A 23,215-nucleotide genomic window follows, 5' to 3' on the forward strand; every position below is an offset into this window, starting at 1 on the left:
TTGCATAGAGTAAGAAGCTTTCTACACTCACTATACCATCAATAAAATTTTGAATGTACATATAACCTTCTGGCCCTTTGTCATTTTGATTCTCTTACCATGTACAGCACTGAAAATGTAATATATGTTTCAAAACTCAAAGAATGAAATGATTGGATCACAAGTGTTAAGAAAAATGCTTGCAACTTTATTCCCCCTAGTGGACAGAAAAGGTCCAACAATTCAGGGAACAAACACTAAATAAAATACAAAACAAGTCCTCTATAAATGGATAATATGAAAATACGCTTGTCCTTGTGTCTATCAAAAACATGGAGTACCGGTATATACAGTGGCAATTATCCTAAACTACAGACAAGAATCGCACTACACAAAGCCGATTACTGGATTTTCACACATCCAAGCATTCAGTCACGTGCACTCAGCAATCACACAGACATTCACCCTCATCCTGAACACGCTTCTCTTCTTGGTTAGAGTTAAAGAAAAGCTATAGAGAAGTTTTACCTGCCTCTGTCTAACTTAGATCAAACTGTAAATGCAGTAACAAAGTTGTTAATCATCAGTGACTGGGTATCAGCCCTTCCATTGACAGTTGTGTCAAATAAAGAAGAAAGCTGATTTGATTTCCGATCAGTGGTGGAAAGCAAAGCGGTGCTGTATTTCCGGCGTCCTTCAGCTGTCTTTGTCTAGTGTTGTGGTGGCCAGGGTCACTGTAGTGATGGGCTGACCGATGCCGTGCATCTGCATGCGAGCCAGTTTCTTCTGTTCACACTCGGTCACCAGGTTGTTGAGCTCAGCCGCACTATAGCCAATCAGAGTTCTCAGATCGCACACAAACTTGTAGACAAAGCGCTTGCCCTGCACCTTGCTGATCATGTCCCCGTCGTAATAATACCTGAATGAGAATGTGAAAGTAAGACTCTTGCAACATGAAGCCCAGATAAAATCCTACAGTGAAACAAATCATGTTATGTTTCCAATACTACCACCGTAAAACTTTTTCCTGACACTGACACCCACAAACAGATTGCACAGACTCCTGTTTTAGAGTTAGGGTTATTTCCTTGTCATATCAAGTACCACTCAGCCTGTGAAAGTAATCGTATATGGTCTTCTGTAGCCCTGAAGGAGCTTTGTTGTCATCTCAGTCTAGGCTGACACTTCAAATTTTTAACAGAGAGCCTGTGTGACACAATGGAGTATGAAAGATGTGGGAGTTTACCAAGCAAGGAGGTTGGATCCAGTATTTCTGGTAGGGACTAAGGACTAAAAGCTAGGATATGCCTGCCTCTACTGCACTGATGTTGACCATTTTTTTATACTGCTTCTTGGACTCAGTGGAAAATCCATATTTAAAATGTAGAGTATCCTTTAAAACAAAAGAGGAAACAAACCTGAGAGCTCTGCTGAGTTTCTCATAGTTCATAGTGGGTTTGTTCTTGCGCTGGCCCCATTTCTGTGCAACAAGTTCTGGTTGGTTGAGTTTGAACTCCCCCTCCTCGCCCACCCAGGAGATGCAGTCTCTTGCATCCTTGTCCGTCAGCAGCTCCAGCAGGAACTGCCACAACTGGATCTGACCATTGTTGCCTGGCACCGAGAGAAAATATGGCATGCAGTGTATAATGTTACAAACCACTGATAAAAATTACACTTTCATGAAGCAAAAGATGCATTTGCATTCAAAAACACAGCACCACAACACTAAGAACGTAGGCTCAAACATTTGCGGAGCTCTTGGAGTAGAGCTGCTACAAACATTTGTTTTTAATATTGATTAATATGCCAATTGTTTTTTCAGTACGATAGTTCTATATTGGTCTGTAAAATATTAGAAAATTGTTAAAATGTCTGTAATAACATTTTAAAGCTCAAGATGACAGCTTATTTTGCTTAACTTGCCACAACCCATAGATTAGTTTGTCATCTGTACAGATCATCTGTACAGACCTGGCCAATCACTGTGCAAAGCAGAAAACAGATTGTCAGCATTATAAAATTTTAAAAAAAATTGGTGCACAAACTCCCCCTCCCTAAATGTCTGTCAGGCTCCCTGAGCATATTAAAAACTACATACAGAGTCCTTGGGTGTATTGAATACTACCTGTGCGGTTGCCAGGAGAACTGCGCTCCTCTCCACCTGAAATACGAGGAGCTCTGGGGCCTCGGCTCTGCTTCAGTACCTTTATGGTAGTGGGTGTGCTCACTTGAGCTGGAATTATCTGCACAGCTGAAGACACAGATGGAAAAGTTAGAAAGTTAGGCTACAATGCTTTTTTTTGTAACTATGTTTGATTCCACTTGTCCCTGTTAAATAAATAAATAAATAGAGATGAACAGAACATCAATCATCACGACTGCTAGTTTTTTTGGATTTTTGACTGATTTGAAGTTTATGAGCTCTCATTTCTTGTAAAATACACTTAGTCTGTCCAATATGTTGTATATAGAGCTGTTCAGTCTTAAAGATAAAGACAATTTCCACTCTTGTCCAAAACGGAGTGTCTACAAGTGTATTCCCTTTTGGCGTATTTTTCCAGTAATGCACTTACGCTGATCAATGGTGACAGTTGCATCTCCTCCAGACTGGTCCTGGCTTGCCAAAACATCTGAAATAAATGCAGTGGATAAGGGATCTTATTTTTACATCTGTTGATTGTTGTATATCTGGACAAAAAAAGTACACTACCAAAACAACTTTATTTCTCTTACATTTGCGTAAGAGTTCCAGGTGACTCCAGAGTATCTCTCCATTGGGCACTTTGAGAAGGAACTGTTCCTGGCTAAATGCACAGAGCTCTCGACCTGGAATGTGAATGCTGCCAATTTCCATCTCATCAATGTTAAACTCCTTCATTACCCACACAGCCCAGTGGATGACCTGGTCAGCTGTCCAGAGCACAGGGTCTGCGGAGACAGATTAAAAAATCATGCACCAACAACCACATTTGATTGACCCCACTTTAACGATTGCTTGTCTGACAGTAATGTGTTTTAAGTGCTCCTCACCATATGGTATGCCCAGGCGAACCTGCTCTTTGCGGTAGCCTTCAAGTGCTGCGGCCCAGCGTGTAACCTGCTCTGAGGTCTCATCAGACAGGCCAGATCTCTCCACAGCAATGAGCTGACCCTCCTCTACCAGAGCTCCCTCCTCTCCTGCTGCATCGGGATCAATCACCACCTCTACTGTTTCTACTGGCTTCACAATCTCCAAAATGTTCAATTTCTCTTCACCTGGACAAAAAGAAAAAGCAATACAAATAAGTGAGGGTGATATGTGTATATGCGAATTTGAACTGAACAGTAATATATGAATGTATATTTTCTGTTCTTTGAAGCCTCTTACTGGTACCTGGTTTGGTTATAATCTGCAGGCTGAGTTGCACTGTACCATCTGTCTTTACTCCCTGATCGAAGAGGCTATGATCGGGATGAAGCTAAAAAGAACGCACTAGATCAGCTGAATCAGAAGTGAAAAGGGAGACAACTCAACATACTTTGCAGTTCAAGAGATGATTCAACAGACCAACACTATAAACTTGAACCCTGTTTTTTGGCAACAGTGACAAAATTAAAGAATCATTTAGAGATCTTAATATGCTCGATTTACTTAAATTGTTACCTGAATGTCCTGCAGGCAGATATCATATGCATCCAGTGATATTTGGATACGAGGCTCCAAAAGCTTCTTCAAATTGCCAACCGGCTCATTAATGTCGATATCTTGCTGGATCAAATCTGAAGCAGTGATGTTCTGCTCCTCAACACTGATGGTAAAAGTGAGCGAAAAAACAAAACAAAAACAAACAAACATAAATTTGTACTTCCTCCATATGCAAGAAAATGCAATTCACATCACCATCATCTTGCTTACCCTTCCTCCAGGCATGCCTGTTTCTCCCGTTCATCAATCTCGATCTCTATCATCTCTTCTGGTTCACTTTTAGACATTCTGTGTCTGGCAGAGAGAGCCAGGCTGAAGGAAAGTAATGAAGGAGATGCTTAACTGTAATCCATGCACATTACAACATATCGGCATGGAAAAAAAAAACATACAAGGATGGTAAATTTAAACTGTTAATGTCACTGGTTTACTAATTGAATCCAAACCACCATGAAAATCAAAGGATAGAAAAATTTTACAATATACTCACAAAGGCAATGTTAAATTCATTGGGACTGAAACACTTAAGATGAATAAATGATCACTTAAGTCATCTATCAAGTAAAAACACCAAACACTAGCTCGTTCTTGCCTCTCACAAGAGAGTTAATTTTCTGCTTTCTCCGTTTCATGTTACTGTACATGGAGTTTCAAACTGTTGAAAACTGTGATGTGAAATTTTAATTATTTTCAGACATTTCAAAGTGCAAGCAATTAACTCAAAAAATTTTAAAAAAAAAAAAATTAAATAATACATTTATTGATAATGACTAATAAATGTTGGGCTGCAGCTCTGAACTATGGAGCTATTTAGATGTGGAGATGTTCATGAGACTGAGCTTAGCCCTTCAACAATTGCCGGCGGGATCAATAAAGTTCTTATCTTTTACTTAGATGTTACTAATACCTATGCTATGTAATGTTTTTAACAGTATATTATATATGCCACAAAAGTGTCATACTTTTCAAAGGCTAAAAAAATCAAACGTGTTTTTTTTCATTTATCAGTCCAAAGGTATTCAGTTTACAATAATGTAAGACCAAGAAAAGATCACATTTCAAAACAGCATAAAATGGCACTGTGCTCAGTTTTTCTGTTCCTTGCACACAGCTCTTGATTTCATAATGACATAAATATTTTTTTAAAAATCTAAAACTAATTTATACACTATGATTTCATTAAATAGCAAAGATACACTGGAGCTCGTTTTAAGAAATACAAAATGCTTGTGATTTTTCATTTATTGTTCTGTATCTGGAAAGTTTAGGAGTAATAATAACTCAACGACATCAAAAACTGTAAATAACTTGATGTCCAATTATTGGAGAATATTTCCGCTTCAGTGTGTGAAAATTGTGTCAGTGGGTTATGGGTCCATGATGCATGTCTAGAACAGTGGTTTGGAGATTTCTATTCTAAAGGCCCATCAGCCTCGTCTTCTCATTGGCCGTCTGGGACAGTTCACTGACTGCTGCAACTGCTAACGTTAGCCAACTCGAGGGCGAGGCTTTTGCTCAAAGGCCAACTGATAGGCCATTACTTACAAAAACTATAACCAAACATAACTACACATCATAACCACATGTTTGTTAAACACAGAAAACTGAGATTTAAACACCAGGCTACACGTGTCGACACACTGAAGCTGGTCTACGGTGAAGGAAGTTAGCTACAAATTTGCAAGCGAATGCACCACGGGGCGAGGCAGCCCATTACACAACCGTTGGTCCCCGCGCTAAAGAACGGTTAAAATATCCTACAAAAGTACTGCACTTCGTAACTTAAATTAATCTGTGTTATATCACAATTTAACTCTGGACGTAGAAAACTTTTAAAACGGAAATAGAATAAACGGAAACAAAACAGCATAGGGCAAATGGAAAGGAGCCGGAAATCCTGGCTAAGGTTTACAGCGTTGCAAGACTTCCGAGAGCAGCCGTGATAAATACGATACAAGCTTCAGAAGAAAACTACCAACACTGGGCGACTGACGTGTCAATAATACAATGCAATGGTGGCTTGATTAAAAAAGAAACGACAACTTTACAGAGAAGTATGGACTTAAGGCAATTTTGTTGTCTCTGGATGTATACGTACTGTGTGTTTGTGGCTGGACGGTGACCAGCGCCGTGGCAGCCTCTGATCAGCTTTACTGTTAGCAACCAAGCTAACACTGGACTGGTATAACGTAAATTGAAGTTATTGTTTGAAAGTCGACGTTATTTCAATTTTATAGATTACGAGAAAGCAACCGCGGCAGCCGTCGAAGGTGTGGTAGCCAGCGTTAGCTTAGCTTAGCTTTAGTGGAAGTTAGCTAACGCTCTCCGAGTGTGTTGTTATTGCATGAAGGTAGGCGGCCTCTTCCCATTGAGCTAGACAGGAATCGACAACAGCTAGCTGAGTAGCTAGCTAGCTAGTGAGCTACAAAATAGCGGGAAGAGTCCAAGCACGACAAACCAGGCCCCTCAGACGACCACAATTTAGTACACTTCCCTTTGAAAAAGAATATCTCCGAAATAGCCGTACCTCTTAAAATTCAAGCCTTGGACGATGTTGGAGTATTTTCAACTCAACTGTGGTAGATAAGCAGCCAAAATTCACACAGACGAATCGTATCTTGCAAGTTTTTGGTCAACTACACACACACACACACACAGTGAGAAGAGGGGCGGGGACTAACTGGCAAGAGAGTTAACGTTACCCTAAAACTTCCATGAAAGATATAAAAGGTTTAGATTCACACGAGTCTTGTCTTTGTTCGAGTGTGTATTTATCCTTATTAATTTTGTATCTTATTCTCAGTAGAACTGTGTCCAGCAGATTAATTTGGTGTTTTAATAAAGTAGGCCTACGTGCTACATCAGCTTAAATGTCACGGCACTCATCTATTAAATTGAGATTTAAATTCTATCACAAAGATATTCTGATTAATTCCTCCAAGTAACTGACATTCTGGGTATTCTCCATTCATGAGTGATTTTTATTTTTAAGCTTCTCATAATTCATACAGGCTGTTTAAGGAACCCTACCGAATGAGTAGCTTAAAAGTCACAAATAACGAGGTTAGTAGTTCTGCGGATATACAGCTGTATTATACTAACACTCAAGTGTTTTAAATATTTATACCAGGGGTAATCAGTCTGCTTGGGAGCCCTGGGGCAGAAATGAGCTATGCGCATCTATTCAGCCTCCCTCAACATACTCTGCTTTTCTGATGCCTCTAAAAACCTAATCACTAGTTAAAATTCAGGGACCACTTTAGAGCCCCTACTGTTTCAGTAATTGCCACACAAATACAGATAACAAGGTGGGTTCAAGCCCTTTGTCCAGTTCTTAATCCAGCATTGGTTTGCAGTACTAAGGTTTTTGTGTCTAAATGCTTTGGGCAGAGAGTATTTCACATTATATTGTTTTCTAGTTCTCGAAGGCTTGTGTTGAATATTGTGATATTCAATGACATATTCTTAACAATGATAAAAGAAGCATTGCCTGTCCACCACCGCCCACAAGTTCTTTGTTTCTTGTGGTATTCTCACTCCTGAACTTACTGAGGTAGTTTTGTACAGTTTATTTTAGTCTGCTATTAAATATTATCTGAAGGACAAACCAAAGTCTGTATATGTGATGATGTCCTTTTGTAAATGATTTGCACATGTTTCTAATTGTTGATGGAATTTTGTCAAAATAAATCCCCAAAGTGGTCTAGATAAGTTTACTAAATAAACTATGAAACTAAAGTTGTCTTCCTTGTGTCTTTAATAATTTGACAAATTGTATGACATGCTGAAATGTCTCATTTTCGTTTCTGTCCAAATGTTGCTTCCTGGGGATCAATTGCATTTATTTATTTTTCAAATGATTTAATTAATGTTTTAATAGGAAAATGCTAATACACACTTATTACTGCTGGTACGGACACCTACATTCAAGGAATAGTACTGATCTACATAAATACTGGAACAAGTTCAAATTTTCATATTACAATGCCGAATTGTACCCAGCGATTTACTGCATTTAAGCGACTGTTGTAGAGGTATTAAAGGGTGCTACACTGGTGTTAGCCTCTGTGATATTTCCATGTTCATTTTTAAGCCCTTTATTCGCTATTTTTGCACGGCTTTCCGTTCAACTTCAGCAAATAGGCCTTTGTTAAAACAGAGTCAACTGGCTTACTTTCTGACAGTATGTAATCTAAGTTGCATGGAAGTGACTTTTGGTTCAAAAGAAGGAAATGAACGTTATTGTTGGACATTTCCGATTTGTTGTTTTTTCGCCCCTTCAGAATAAAGACTTTTTTTAAGAAGTATTTTTTTGGTGATGCAATAGCAAAGATGAATAAGATATTTGAAAAAGTACTTTACACATCAACTAATGAACGTATTGTTTAGACCCAGAGTCTCCACATAAAAGTCAGCCAATCATTAATTGTTTTCATTAACCTTCACAATAAAGCTAATGATTAGGTTGAACATAACTGACACAGACTAGTTTTCAATAGAAGATTGTACTGTGGACACTTCAAAAAATCACCATTGCACAGTAGTTCAACTTTTAAATATTTTAAATAGTATTTTTTTCTTAAATGACTACAGTTTAAATGATAACATGAAAGCAAAACGGGCTTGTAGTAATTATTTAGACATATTTCATACATTAACAAAATAAGGCCCTAATAGTGATTAAATTCAAAATCTTTAACCAGTATACAAGGTCTGGCCAACCATTACAACACCATACTTTGGAGATTCTAAAACAATCACAGTTCAAACCACAACTTCCAGGTACAGTGTCAACAAAGACTGCGCAGAATATTTCAGTACTGTATTATCAAAGCGCTTCAAAAGAGGAAAAGAGGAACAGTTGCAGGGATGCTGTGTTTGATTACATTAGACTGTCCAGGTGTGCTTAATCGATTGTTTAAGGATAATATAATTCCTGCCAAAATTCAGATTTTGCCAGTAACTTTGTATTTAGTGTAGATTGTAAGATGACACATTTATTCTGAAGGGGAGGGGACGGAAGTCTTGTCTTTGTCGCTTTGGGGCGGGGTGAACGCATGGTAGCCAGAATCAGGCCAAGATGGCAGAGTACCTGGCGTCCATTTTTGGGACAGAGAAAGATAAGTAAGTATTTCACATCAAATTAGTTTATTGTTAAACAAATCTTCTCAAAGTCCAGAGTTTGCTTTCGCTAGTTACGTTACATAGAGCAATGTTTACAGTCTATTGCCGATAACGTTGCACTGGCTTTAGCGCCAGCTAGTGCTAGCAAGCCAGCTAACGTTACTACCACGCCGCCACTGTTAACCCCATACAACGTCTTGGTATGGAATATTGATGGTATGGTCAGACAAAACATACCGAGTTACTTTTCCTGAATTGAAATAGAATACGTTTACGCATTACCAGCTCGGCTCGACTTTAAGTGATATGCTTAGCTTCCATCTAGCCTTGAGCTAGCTAACGCTAGTTACTTTCTGACACCCACAGAAGTCTTTGTTATAACGGGTAACACAAGGGTTTACACCAGTTAAGGAAGCGTCTCACTTTGTCGTCGACCAAATACATTTCTCCCTGACAGAAACCTTTAGTCGCATACTGTTACTTATTGTATTCGGAAGTGAACTCAAAGTAGCGTTAGTGAATGAGAGCAGAATTGCGCTCACTGCTGAATACGTCGCGCAACGTTGTTATGCTCTTCCTTTTAACCATTAATTGCAGCCTGTGTTTCCACTTGCACTCGTCTTCGTTGACTAACGACATTGCTTCTAGGCCATGGATCTTGCCATGCCCCGATTAAAATCTACACTCTGTAAACTGAAAACCGAGACATTTATCTTTAAAATGAACTACCTAAACCGACAATTTGTAATATTATAGTCGTTTATATTGCTCAACCCCCTAATTAAACGGTGAATCTTATTGAATCCCCCTCGGGATCAATAAAGTATCTATGTATCTATCTATCTGGTTAAGCACAGTTAATAAACATTAAAAATTTCTTAGCTTCGTGTTTCTGTTAATCGTTCTGTGATACAGAAATTAAACCCACTTTTCAGTCTAGCTCAACCCTAGTATTTACGCTAAATGGAATAAAATATAACGTGCATATATATCCTTTTCAGATAGTTCAACTCCAAATCAAAAATACATTCCTGTTTGAGGGAACGCAGACATTATTTTATCCCCCATCTCAAAATTCAGCAACTCATGCCTAAACAGGCTCGATGGATAAACAGTGCTACAGATAAGAGGGGAAAAATATGTGTTTTTTTTTAATTTGGGGTGAACTGTTCCTTTTAAACAGAGTGTTTTATTGGCTATATATATATCTATAGATATCTCTCTCTATATATATATATCTATATCTATATATCTGTATATATTTTTGTATTTGTATATAGATGTGAGAGAGAGATTCTATATGTAAAGTATATCCCATACATAAAATTGTGTGTGTGTGTCGAGGTCATTCACTGTCACTGAAATTATGGCATTTTGATGCCGTTCACTGTAGGTTATATAAAGGTGGATGATGGGTCTCCACTGTACAAAAGTGAATCTAAAATACACCATATAGACAAAAGTATTGGTACGCCTGACCATTACACCAATGAGGACTTTCTGGGAAGGCTTTCCATCTGACTTTGTAGTGTTTTCAAGAATTTCCCTCCAGGGATTAATAAAGGAATTCTGATTCTGATTCTGATTCTTTCGGGTTTTTTGCCAATTCATGCAGTGGAGTCATTGTGGGGTCAGGCACACTGTCTCTCTTCTGGTTAATTTTGGGTGTGTTTGATGGGTTGAGGTTGGGGCTTTGTGTGGGCCAGTCGGGTTCTTCTGTACTTGATTCATCTGGCCATGTCTTTGGGGATTCTGTAATAAAGAGGTGTGACCGAATACTTTTGTCTATATGGTGTACCACAGATACAAGCACTGCCATCTTTTGCTGATGATGTCAAATAACTAATTAAAACCAAATTTTCCAGAAAAAGTAATACTTGAACATGCACCAGCTCATGATCTGAACAACATTAAATGACAGAGCCAAACTTTGGGAAAAATTTATCTTCCTACTTATCTATTTGGTCATTTGGTCATTGGTGAAGTTACTATGTTGAACATGTCAAAGTCAGTGCCCCTTATTCCATGTTTTATATTTTAGGGAAGGTGCATCTCTGTTTAACCATTGTATGTCAAACAATGACTGCATGGACAGACAAAACAAGAAATTAAAAGATTTGGACTTAAGTTAATTAAGAGTAACAGAATTCGAGAGTAAGCAAATTCGGTAGGGTAAACAGTAGGAGAAAAATTAGACTGCACCCTGCGAGCCAGACTGTATCTGCACACTGCCAGTTGTGTGATGTCAGAAATATCTTTAAACATTGTCAGATGTCATACCTTGGAACGCCACATCTCCAGGCTAAGAGATAATTACGATTATCTGGAGAAAGAATTGGGATAAGATTTTCAAGTCCCATGGGAAAAGTTTGCTTGAACAGACTATCATTTTTTTCTAACATGGAGAATTTTATATTTTGTTTGCATGCTTGCCTTATTGCATCCTCATTATTATCTCCTTCTCCCCAGGGTCAACTGCTCTTTTTATTTTAAAATTGGTGCGTGTCGACATGGTGACCGCTGTTCCAGATTACACAATAAGCCAACATTCAGCCAGGTAAGATTAATCTCTCTCTCTCTTTTTAAATTAAATTATTTTTTGTTCTCCTGCTAAAAAAACCAAATATTTTTCCTAGATTGTATGGAAATTATGTGGCGATTTCGGTTTGTAAGATACAGGGTTGATCTTCAGTTTAAAAATGATATGTACCCATTAATGTTTGAATCTGCTGCACATCTGTGTAGCCTATTATATCTTTTATTTTAAAGACTTTCACAGCAGTATGTATGTACAGTCATGTGGTTTTAAAAAAAAAACAGATTTTCTTAAATTTGTTCACTATCTCCCTTCACTTTTGTCTGAGTTAAAGATGCTGATTTAAAAAATAAAAATGATGTTGGAAGACTCTTTCATGATGTTTTATGCATATTTTACAAGGTTACTGTGAACTATTTTGATGTAATGTATAGAAAATGTTGTTTTAATCCCATTAAGAGACATAGTCAATGTGTTGACTGTTTGCCTTACGTTTTAATCATTGAGTTTTAGTAATCAATAGTAAACAATAACAGATACGGTGATGATATCATAGTGCTGAAAACAGAGTGTGTTGTGAGGTTGCTCCTAAACAGATTTTAATAATCTGTAGTTAAAAATTAAAAAACTGTAGATCTTAGATCAGGTAGCACAGGATAGCAAAACATATTTTTAGTGTCTCTTTGTGTCTTATTGCATTTAAAATATGAATTGTGTTATCTTCCTACTGTTACTGGTATTTTACATTTTAACTTTGTTTGTGTTTTTTGGGCATTACAAACAAAATCACTGATCCTCAGCACCCTTATCAAAACAAATCATCACCAAAAATGAACATTTCCATATTTCAGACAATTGCCCTCCTGAACATTTACCGGAACCCTCAAAACAGCGCCCAGTCTGCAGATGGCCTGACCTGTAAGTGTTTGACCCCATGACAGAGAATTGTAGCCTTAAGACATGGTATTTGCTTTGATTGTGTTTTCTGTCTTCCATCACCCTCCAGTTGCATTTGTTTTAAACCAGCATATGTGTAACACAGAATTCATTGCAGAAATTCTAAATGATATCTGTGTTCAGTTGTTGTGATTTCCCTGTTATCATTCTGCATTATGTCCACTAGGTGCCATCAGTGACATGGAGATGCAGGAACACTATGATGAGTTTTTTGAGGTAATTCCATTGTGAATATTGTCTCATGTAGTGTGGCTCTGCCTTTGACCCAGCCACCTCACTTTGCTGCTGATTCATTCATTTGCTTTGAGAAAATAATCGAAGAATCCTTCCTCATAATCACCTAAAACTATATACTGTACATGCATAGCATGTAGCTTTTGATGAAATGTTAATAATCTGGCCTTTTAAACAATTTCTTTTAAATACATTTTGATGTTTATAAATATGTTGTGGGGAAAAAAAACAGTATTCTTGATTTGACTTCTTGCAGGAGGTCTTCACAGAAATGGAAGAAAAATATGGAGAGGTGGAGGAAATGAACGTATGTGATAACCTCGGGGACCACCTAGTAGGAAATGTGTATGTCAAGGTGGGTGTCATGTCTGAAAGCCGTCTGTGCTACCACTAGTGTAATGCCATAGGTTTTTGCTTGGATCCAGATCTGGTGACTTTTGTCTTCTCTGTTTCTCTCTTGATGGTTCTTTGTAGTTCCGTTATGAAGAGGATGCAGAGAAGGCCGTGATAGACCTGAATAATCGGTGGTTTAATGGACAGCCCATCCATGCTGAGCTCTCTCCTGTCACAGATTTCAGAGAGGCCTGCTGTCGCCAGTATGAAATGGGGTGAGTGCTACGTGGTAGCAAGCTTATTAAGTCTTCTTAATGAGCGTCCTGGGCACGACTGCAGCACCACATAGAACATAAAACAGAGTTTTTAAAATGTTTAACGTAGACTTACAGTTAATTAGATAACAGTTGAAGAGAATAATCATTAATAAAGCAATGATAGGTTTTCGGAGGACTTTTCACAGATTACTACATGATGATGATGAACTACACATTAAACCTACTGACTTTTATCTGGCATCACAAGCCAGCATCTCTGCCAGTTGTGTTTTTTAGGGAGTGAAATGGCACTTCATATTGTTTCAGTACTTAAAGAGGCATTTGAAAAGTCCACCTTCTTACATTTTAGGATTTTTTTTCCCTTTTCTTTGCATTCATGATTGTAATTGAAGAATCTTTGCAGTTTGGACTTTTGAATGAATAGAAGGAACAGCTTTAAGATGTCACTTTGGTCTCTAAGAAACTGTAATAAGCATTTCCACAATTGACATTTTATATACAAAATAATTTATCAATTGTGTAAATAATTTAATTTGACCAATTTATCTATCGTTGAAGTAGTTGTTAGTTGCAACCCAGTACATATCAGCACAATAACTGTTGAGGAATATTTAGACAACTGTTTTTGTCATATTATAATAATTGACAGACACTGAACAGAGCTCAGCTTCGCGGCTGAGAAACGAATAGACTATTAACGTAAAACTTTTACTCTTAAACACAAATGGCAAGTTCACACTCACACAAACCAGATCAAGACGAGTGCAGAAACGAAATAAAGTGCATAACTGAAAAGTAAAGTATAGGCTCAAAACAAATAGTCTACAAACAGTGAGCACAGCGCAGCTGCGCATTAGACTAAACAAAAAGAAGAACTGCAAAAATCCAATAAATAGCGTGGTCGGGATGCTGCCATTGCTGCGGGCAGGTGCACCTACAGTTAGAAACTGATTATTAGACTAAAACATTGAAATATGCCAATTATAATATGTTCATATACTCAAACCGGACGGAGCAACCTAACGCAGACAAGTCAGCTTACTGTTTTTAGGTGATATGTTTGTAGTCGAGCTGTGATATGCAAACTGTTATTTGCAAACTTTACATTCGACTTTTTCCCCATTATCTATTTTTATAAAATGCTGCCACACTGCAATGTCTTTCACATGGTAGAGTAAGACTGGCTGTAAATGAAACGTTCAAAATTAAATAAATATTCTTCAAACCACCGGACCTAGGTCTTCTACTACGGTCTTCAGTCTATCTGTCTCTAGTGGGTTGGACTAATCCAAACTAGTGAAAACAAGGGGGGTGTTCTGAAGACAGAAACAGGGGTGCTGTGAAAACACTTTTCTCCTGATAAATTTAACAAGGTGTTGTGCGACTTAGTAGGAGCAATTTGGTTATTGGCAAAGAGTCAATGATTATGGGAAATAATCATCAAAGTAAAATCAGTGTATGCTTAATACACATAAATATCGGGGCACCACCCTGTTACCAGGGACCAATAGCCAAATTAATTAATGGGAAAGCAGTCTCTTAAAATTGTGAAGGATGAATCCGAGCACTGGCTGTCATGAATTCAGCTGTTATTACAAGTACATACACAATAACCACAGACAACGACAGGTTAAACTATAACAGGATTTATTAAACAGCAACAACCATCCCTAGATAAGTATCACTTTGTAATAAACACTATTATAATCTAAGTTTTATCAACACACATTAACTATTAACTAAGATAACACAGGTACAGCAACAAGAGTATATCTATACATAGGTGTGCCTATATACAGGAGTGTGTGTGTGTGTGTGTGTGTGTGTGTGTATGGGTGTGTGTGAGAGAGAGAGATGATGACAACAGTATGGGGCTAACAAGCTAGCCAGGTAGCAGCTAACAAGCTAGTGGCTAAAAACAAACAAAATGGCAGTTAGCAAGCTAGCCAGAGGGTGGCTAACAAGCTACAGGCTAAAAACAAACAAAATGGCGGTTAGCAAGCTAGCCAGAGGGTGGCTAACAAGCTACAGGCTAAAAACAAACAAAATGGCGGTTAGCAAGATAGCAGCAGGATAGCAGCTAACAACAAGCTAGTGGCTGACTACAATTAAGATGGCGGATGGCCACGTGAGTGGAGGAACTACAACCAGAATGGTGGAGGACCACATGAGGAGGGGTCAGCACACCAGGATGAACAACCACATAAATGATGACTCAGCAAACAAAACTAGTCACACGCATGTGATGACTCAGCAAAACTCCAAATGACTACCGAAGAATACGCCGGCCGTATTATTCAGAGCCGAGATGGTGATAACCAACGTGATGTTGCTTATGTGGTCACAGAAGGGAACGATGGGCGGAAGCCTTTGAGCGCCACGTACCCCTTGGTTACGGTTCGTGATCGCGTGCTCGGACTTTCGCCTCACCGTTCAGAAAGAAGAGTGTGAGGAAAGATAGAAATGAAAATACAAGAAACACAACCCAATAAAATAATCCACTCTAATTCTTTAGAAACTCGCGTGTCACCACACAATAGCGGAGTCAGTAAACCGGAGCTTATCTGCTCAGCTATTGGTCCTTTAACTGGTGACGCGCGGTCTCGCTGAAACGGCGGAAATGACCGACCGGAAACTAAAATCAATGAATGCAGCACTTAAAAGTTACAGAAAGCATGTGTAAACAACCCTACGTTACACTATCTCTGCCCAGACATAAGCCTCTTACGTTGTGTTGCTCCGATCATTCGGAGTTAGAAATAATGATCCGCTTAAACGTTCGCAGCGTCGTCCTCGGCGGGATGCTGGCGGTCCGTTATTCTGATGATGCGGAGTGTTGATCTCTCGGCGGCAGCGGAGAAAATCACCGGTGAAGAAGTTAACAAACTTTGTTTCGTCCTTAACAAAGTCGGCGCGCGGCTCGTTAACGCGCGATCAGCTGATTGTTCAGCGATCCACGTCGGATGAAGAAAAAAAAGGAAAAGTTACCGAAAATTACAGCAGTCTGTTTCTCGGCCTGCGAGTTGCAGAACTGTGACCCGGGATCTAAGATGATGTTAATCAAACGTCTGATTTTTGCTCCCTTTTGGCGGTTTGGACATTTGGAGAGCCTGGAGAAGCTCTCACTGTCACAGCACGCACGGGAAAAAAAGCGCATGCTGATGGTCGCAGTGACCTTTTATTACCTGAGTGACGTCACTTCGGACCCCCGTGGAGATGGCTGGCACACAGCCAATGTCCGTGCCGGTTCTGAGTTTAAACTCAGGAATTTATGACTTAGGTGCACGTCATGAGTGGGGTCTCTAACAGTTAGTCACTCTAACTCAGGCTTTATGAGTTACATGTAGGCCGCTCTATTGTTCTCCAGAGCGCATGGCCAGAGATCCCAACATCCCCCCTTTGGTCTGAAGAATGGGGTAGGGGCCACAGTCTTTAGAGCAACATTCTCTAAGGTCGAATGGTCCATGTGCGCTGAAGGTGGTCATCCTTCTGGCTTCCTTCCTGTTGGCTGATGAGCAGACACAGTGATAAACAGTTCAAAGTTCACAGTTCATTGAGGCTTTAGCTCAGAGTTCATTGAGGCTTTAATTCAGAGTTCATTGAGGCTTTAATGTCTGGACAGAGTTGAGGCACAGTCTGGGCAGATATGAATAATGAGCTAACTAACTCTACTATGATTATTTGGCATTTCAACAACACATTTAACACAATTTCAAAAGAGCATAGCTCAATGTAGGTACCCAAGGAAAGAAAGAGAGGAGAAAGAAGAGGAGGAGTATCAGTGAATTGGCTATGTATTCTAATGTAGCCAGCAGCTTAGTGGCTGTATCATGCCGGTCGTAGGCTAATGAGCTTTGTGGTGACTGTATTCACCAACCATAGGTGGCCAATTCACTCTGCGAGGATCTCACTTTCCTCTGTTCTTGCAGACACGGTACCCTGGCATGTTTGCTAGGGTGAGTCAACTCTCAAACCACAGAGATCCTTCACATCTCTAACAAATGGCTGCTGGGGCAGACCCAGTGGATATTCCTGGTTCAGGTACATGTGTTAAGGTTCAAAATACAATGAGGAGTCTCCCTCATGATACACCAGTGTAGATGACATACGTGTGTATTGTTTTGCCAAAACCAACATTCAAAACAGACTTCAGTTGCTCATTCTGCCAGTCTATGATAATTATGATTCCAACAGAGCCTAGCTCTAATTTCTAGATGTCTATGATAATTATAAGGAGGGATTTATTACCTTCAGTATATTTAGGGACTGGTTCAATCTAACTGACTTGAAGATTAGAACATGAAAAGGTGACCCCCGTTTCCCTGAATTTGTGCTTGATTCAGAGGATGGTTGGTTAAAAATGACAGCAGGTAAGGCACCCTTGAATTTAACCTCTGGTGTCGTTGTTCATGGATGTCCAATATGCAACCTGCTGAAGTGTCTGGAGAGTGGCTTTGTAACCATGGTGACCACCACAGGTGAGTCAGGGCGTGGGTGAGCATCAACCCCCCCCCTCCCCGTGGCTGGTCGGGTTAATCTATCCTATACAGCTGGTGATGCTATAAGAAAATCAAAAGGGGAAATATATATATATATATAAGGAAAAACAAAAGCAGTTAAAGGAACAGGGTTTCTGGTGTTAGGAGTATGTTTGGGTGACTAGGCGGCCTGAGTGGTCGATCTGAACGTCTCCGCCACACACTTCCTTATAAGCTCTTTTAAACTTTCCTTTTGGAAGTCTTCCCCTTTAAATGGAAGTGGGGCTTTGCCACCATACCTCCTACCCTGTTTGGAGTTGGATTTAAACCTGCCCTTTCTGTCTGGCTGGGGAGTGTCTTTTGCCGGTGGGCTCAGGTTTCGTGACCAGTTAGGGCTGTTGGTCCTCTGACTGGGGTGTCCACCCTGTGGGCGGAGTGATTGGTATGCCGGGGGACCGGGTCCCGCTTGCATCTGGGCACGAGGCATCTTGCCGCCTTCCAGTGCCACCTCTGCAGTGGCGGACGGCTGGATCTTCAGTACCCTGGCACTGCTGTTAGCTGTCCTACTTGGGCGTACTCGTGTTTCCCATGCCAGCTGCGCGTACCGCCTCATCTCCTGCATGTTGAGGTTGTTAGTGCGGCAGTGCATGGTCACGTCGTAGCGTACGCTCTCGTGCAGGTTATGGAGGAACAGAGATTTGAATGCATGTTCTTCCTCTAATCCAGGCGCATTACGCCCTTGGAAATATGCTGCCCTGAGACGCCTGTAATACTCCCAGGGAGGCTCAAGTTTCTTCTGCGTGATAGCAAAAGCATCAAGAGTTGCGGAAGCATGGTCTGTGTAGTGGGAGTATTCTTCCCGCAGGGCTTGGCAGAGCGCTGAGTAATGGTCTCTGGTTCTTGGTGGGAGAGTCTCCATGAAGACACGGACGCTCCTGGAGGTGGTTTTCCAGATCAAGCGAAGTTTCTCCCGGGCAGACGCATGGGGAAGATCAAGGAGACAGCGATCTACCTCCCTCAAGTAGTCATCGATGGATGACTCCTGGTTCCTGGGGTCAAAGCACTCTATGTCTCTTGCAAGAGATTCAAGCTGACGTATGCGCAGACCCTGTCGGTAGTAGGTGCTGGCATCGTCAGAGTCATCTGAGGATTCTGGATTCCTCAAGTCCTGGGGGGAAAGACCATGACTACTCCTTTGTTGCGGAGAAGAGGTTTGGTCAAAGCGAGGGCGTGAGCGGCGCCCTAGATATGGCATGTCGGCCGGTGTGGGGCCAAAGTCCCTGTCGTCTCTCAAGGAGTATGGCTGGTGTCCACCTTTCTCCAGGGAGGTTCTTCCTTTGGCAAAGTCAGGTATGGAGCGCTGGAGAGCTGATGAAGTTGCACTTCTTGTGCCTGAGGCATTCCCATGCCTATGGTGGACCAGTGGAGGAGTGTACTGGTCAAGAATGATCATGTCGGGCATCTCAGTAGGGGCTGCTACCTCTCCACTAACTGTCCTCAGATCAGCGGGTGTGGCTCGAACTGTCTGTCGAGCACCCTCAAGCTCCTGACATATGGTGGCTATCCGTGCTCGGGATGCCTGTCGTTCAGCCCGCAGCTTGTCCTCCATGGTGTCCGCCGTTCGCGTTTTAACCATCTCTTCTGGGACAGGGGCTGCATCTGGGTCAGAAACAATATCAGACGGATCAGGGATCAAGGCTGCTTTCACCTGATCCTCCGTCGTTTGGAGCTGCAAATTTAAATAAGGACAATCCTGCTGGATGGTCTCATTTTCCTCCTTAACTTCACTCAGCTGATCCCTAAGGTCCTTAACCTCTTGCTGTAGGATCAAGTTTTTGTGTTGCTCAGCATGATAGCCGGTCTGCAACACTGTAATCTGCTCCATATACTCTGCAGCTTGTAACTGGGCTTTACGGTGATAAAGCATTGTTACCTGACTGAGCATCTGAGAAATGAGGGACAAGTGACAAGTGACCACTTCCTGTATTTTCTTATCACAGGTGCTAGCGTTGTAGCTGTTCAGGTCACTCATGCCATTAACTGCCAATTTCACGAGGCCAGTGACTGTGGCCTGCATGTCCAGGTCATCTGCCTCTTGGGAGCCTCTAGCTCCTGGGGTGTGGGAATCCCTACTGCTCATTTTGTCTTTCCACTGAACAGACAAAACAAAAATCACAAAACTGCTACACTGAGCAAGTTTAAGTTGCACAGGTGGGCTTCAACCTGTGGCTTACAAACCTACAAAAATCAACAATGTGCTGGGCTAACTATGGCTGCTAAGTAGTTGTAACTGAGGTTACACAGGAGCACTATACCTTATGCTAAAGGAGTTAGTGCACGTCAAAACAGGACTCACAGATCCAGGAAAGCAAGAGAACACGGTCTGTGTTCTGCTACTTAACCTATGTAATCCACTGTCCAATCTATGGCACCTCTTAGTGCAATCACAACACAACACAACCAATACTCTTAGTACCTGTAATTAATAGTTAACAATTAAAGATGCAGGGGACGGCTTCTTCACTCTAATTCTGAGAAAAGAGGAGAATAAGGAGAATAATAAAACAACACAAAAGAAAAGAAATTCTCTAAACCGTCGGTAGCAGGTTACTGTGGTGATACTGTAACACAGCTGGACTTAGACAAACTCACCTGGGACACCAATTATGTTGGTGGACCCGTGGAAAAGTTTGGTTTTGCTTTTTTGTTATTGTGTTTATACTGTAACACAGCTAGAATAAGACAGCCTCACACGGGGCACCAATGATGTTGTGCGACTTAGTAGGAGCAATTTGGTTATTGGCAAAGAGTCAATGATTATGGGAAATAATCATCAAAGTAAAATCAGTGTATGCTTAATACACATAAATATCGGGGCACCACCCTGTTACCAGGGACCAATAGCCAAATTAATTAATGGGAAAGCAGTCTCTTAAAATTGTGAAGGATGAATCCGAGCACTGGCTGTCATGAATTCAGCTGTTATTACAAGTACATACACAATAACCACAGACAACGACAGGTTAAACTATAACAGGATTTATTAAACAGCAACAACCATCCCTAGATAAGTATCACTTTGTAATAAACACTATTATAATCTAAGTTTTATCAACACACATTAACTATTAACTAAGATAACACAGGTACAGCAACAAGAGTATATCTATACATAGGTGTGCCTATATACAGGAGTGTGTGTGTGTGTGTGTGTGTGTGTGTATGGGTGTGTGTGAGAGAGAGAGATGATGACAACAGTATGGGGCTAACAAGCTAGCCAGGTAGCAGCTAACAAGCTAGTGGCTAAAAACAAACAAAATGGCAGTTAGCAAGCTAGCCAGAGGGTGGCTAACAAGCTACAGGCTAAAAACAAACAAAATGGCGGTTAGCAAGCTAGCCAGAGGGTGGCTAACAAGCTACAGGCTAAAAACAAACAAAATGGCGGTTAGCAAGATAGCAGCAGGATAGCAGCTAACAACAAGCTAGTGGCTGACTACAATTAAGATGGCGGATGGCCACGTGAGTGGAGGAACTACAACCAGAATGGTGGAGGACCACATGAGGAGGGGTCAGCACACCAGGATGAACAACCACATAAATGATGACTCAGCAAACAAAACTAGTCACACGCATGTGATGACTCAGCAAAACTCCAAATGACTACCGAAGAATACGCCGGCCGTATTATTCAGAGCCGAGATGGTGATAACCAACGTGATGTTGCTTATGTGGTCACAGAAGAGAACGATGGGCGGAAGCCTTTGGGCGCCACGTACCCCTTGGTTACGGTTCGTGATCGCGTGCTCGGACTTTCGCCTCACCGTTCAGAAAGAAGAGTGTGAGGAAAGATAGAAATGAAAATACAAGAAACACAACCCAATAAAATAATCCACTCTAATTCTTTAGAAACTCGCGTGTCACCACACAATAGCGGAGTCAGTAAACCGGAGCTTATCTGCTCAGCTATTGGTCCTTTAACTGGTGACGCGCGGTCTCGCTGAAACGGCGGAAATGACCGACCGGAAACTAAAATCAATGAATGCAGCACTTAAAAGTTACAGAAAGCATGTGTAAACAACCCTACGTTACACTATCTCTGCCCAGACATAAGCCTCTTACGTTGTGTTGCTCCGATCATTCGGAGTTAGAAATAATGATCCGCTTAAACGTTCGCAGCGTCGTCCTCGGCGGGATGCTGGCGGTCCGTTATTCTGATGATGCGGAGTGTTGATCTCTCGGCGGCAGCGGAGAAAATCACCGGTGAAGAAGTTAACAAACTTTGTTTCGTCCTTAACAAAGTCGGCGCGCGGCTCGTTAACGCGCGATCAGCTGATTGTTCAGCGATCCACGTCGGATGAAGAAAAAAAAGGAAAAGTTACCGAAAATTACAGCAGTCTGTTTCTCGGCCTGCGAGTTGCAGAACTGTGACCCGGGATCTAAGATGATGTTAATCAAACGTCTGATTTTTGCTCCCTTTTGGCGGTTTGGACATTTGGAGAGCCTGGAGAAGCTCTCACTGTCACAGCACGCACGGGAAAAAAAGCGCATGCTGATGGTCGCAGTGACCTTTTATTACCTGAGTGACGTCACTTCGGACCCCCGTGGAGATGGCTGGCACACAGCCAATGTCCGTGCCGGTTCTGAGTTTAAACTCAGGAATTTATGACTTAGGTGCACGTCATGAGTGGGGTCTCTAACAGTTAGTCACTCTAACTCAGGCTTTATGAGTTACATGTAGGCCGCTCTATTGTTCTCCAGAGCGCATGGCCAGAGATCCCAACAAAGGCAAAAATGCGACCAATCAGAATTTTGGTTGGACCAGTCGACTGGGAGATTACTGCCCAGCAAGTTGTATTCAAAGTCCACTATTTACCTCATCTTTGTTTTTAAGCTCATGCTTGCCCATATCAGCATACCTAATATGTTTGCCATTGACAGTCTTAACATCTCAGATGTGATTCTTCTGCTATGCTGTTTGATTTTTCTCTGCTCTGACTGCTTCCAGTTGCCCTCTCTCCACAGGGAATGCACACGTGGTGGCTTCTGTAACTTCATGCATCTGAAGCCCATCTCGCGAGAACTGAGGAGAGAGCTCTATGGGCGTCGGAGGAAGAGGTACAAACAAGTCCATTACCTTAACACCAAGCACCCAAGTAAACCTGCCTGTGTAGTTGTTTCATGACAACTCATTATCACTCCTTCACGTCCACAGCCGTCATAGGTCTCGGTCTCGATCAAGAGAGCGACGATCTCGCTCGAGGGACAGAGGTCGAGGAGGTGGCCGTGACCACGAGAGACGTCGCTCCAGAGACAGAGAACGTTCAGGACGATTCTGAATCACAAGCCATGACTACTTGTCCTTCCCTCTCTGTATCCATGCCCAGTCTTTTTTTTAAGTTTGTACCCTTCCTGATACACTCAAGGACTATGTGAATGGTACCCTATTTTGAAGCTGTGACAGCATTGAAGAACTTGTTTTTTCTTGATTTCTGAAAATGACTTTCACTTCCATTAAATTTAACATTTTTACTGAATATGACAGGTTCACAAGTCTTTCTTATTAATGCAAGTTATGATGGCTGCGCTTTTGTTATGCTTGAGCTGTCCTGAT

The 23,215-nt window shown here is 41.1% G+C and overlaps 2 protein-coding genes across 3 annotated transcripts; one reads left to right on the forward strand and one right to left on the reverse strand.

Annotated features, from left to right (window-relative positions):
• Nucleotides 1-166: 166 nt before the first annotated feature.
• Nucleotides 167-6,351, reverse strand: gabpa (GA binding protein transcription factor subunit alpha). 2 transcript variants are annotated; one of them, XM_046404514.1, is made up of 10 exons: nucleotides 6,192-6,351; nucleotides 3,875-3,976; nucleotides 3,623-3,767; nucleotides 3,353-3,437; nucleotides 3,010-3,234; nucleotides 2,713-2,907; nucleotides 2,553-2,609; nucleotides 2,105-2,230; nucleotides 1,398-1,590; nucleotides 167-898 (listed from the first exon to the last, which is right to left on the reverse strand). In XM_046404514.1, the coding sequence occupies exons 2-10, from the start codon at nucleotides 3,949-3,951 to the stop codon at nucleotides 676-678; spliced, it is 1,326 nt and encodes a 441-aa protein (XP_046260470.1). In that variant the 5' UTR covers nucleotides 3,952-3,976; nucleotides 6,192-6,351; the 3' UTR covers nucleotides 167-675. The 2 variants fall into 2 exon arrangements, with proteins under 2 accessions (XP_046260470.1, XP_046260471.1); XM_046404515.1 differs by lacking the exon at nucleotides 6,192-6,351 and adding an exon at nucleotides 5,763-6,127.
• A 2,282-nt stretch (nucleotides 6,352-8,633) lies between these two features.
• On the forward strand, nucleotides 8,634-23,138 carry u2af1 (U2 small nuclear RNA auxiliary factor 1). The gene is made up of 8 exons (XM_046404524.1): nucleotides 8,634-8,788; nucleotides 11,258-11,345; nucleotides 12,176-12,242; nucleotides 12,448-12,497; nucleotides 12,772-12,870; nucleotides 12,990-13,123; nucleotides 22,627-22,719; nucleotides 22,817-23,138. Exons 1-8 carry the CDS (start codon nucleotides 8,745-8,747, stop codon nucleotides 22,938-22,940), a joined length of 699 nt encoding a protein of 232 aa, XP_046260480.1. The 5' UTR covers nucleotides 8,634-8,744; the 3' UTR covers nucleotides 22,941-23,138.
• The last annotated feature ends 77 nt before the right edge of the window (nucleotides 23,139-23,215 follow it).

This window comes from Scatophagus argus, chromosome 11, assembly GCF_020382885.2.
Source record: "Scatophagus argus isolate fScaArg1 chromosome 11, fScaArg1.pri, whole genome shotgun sequence".
NCBI classification, from domain to species: domain Eukaryota; kingdom Metazoa; phylum Chordata; class Actinopteri; family Scatophagidae; genus Scatophagus; species Scatophagus argus.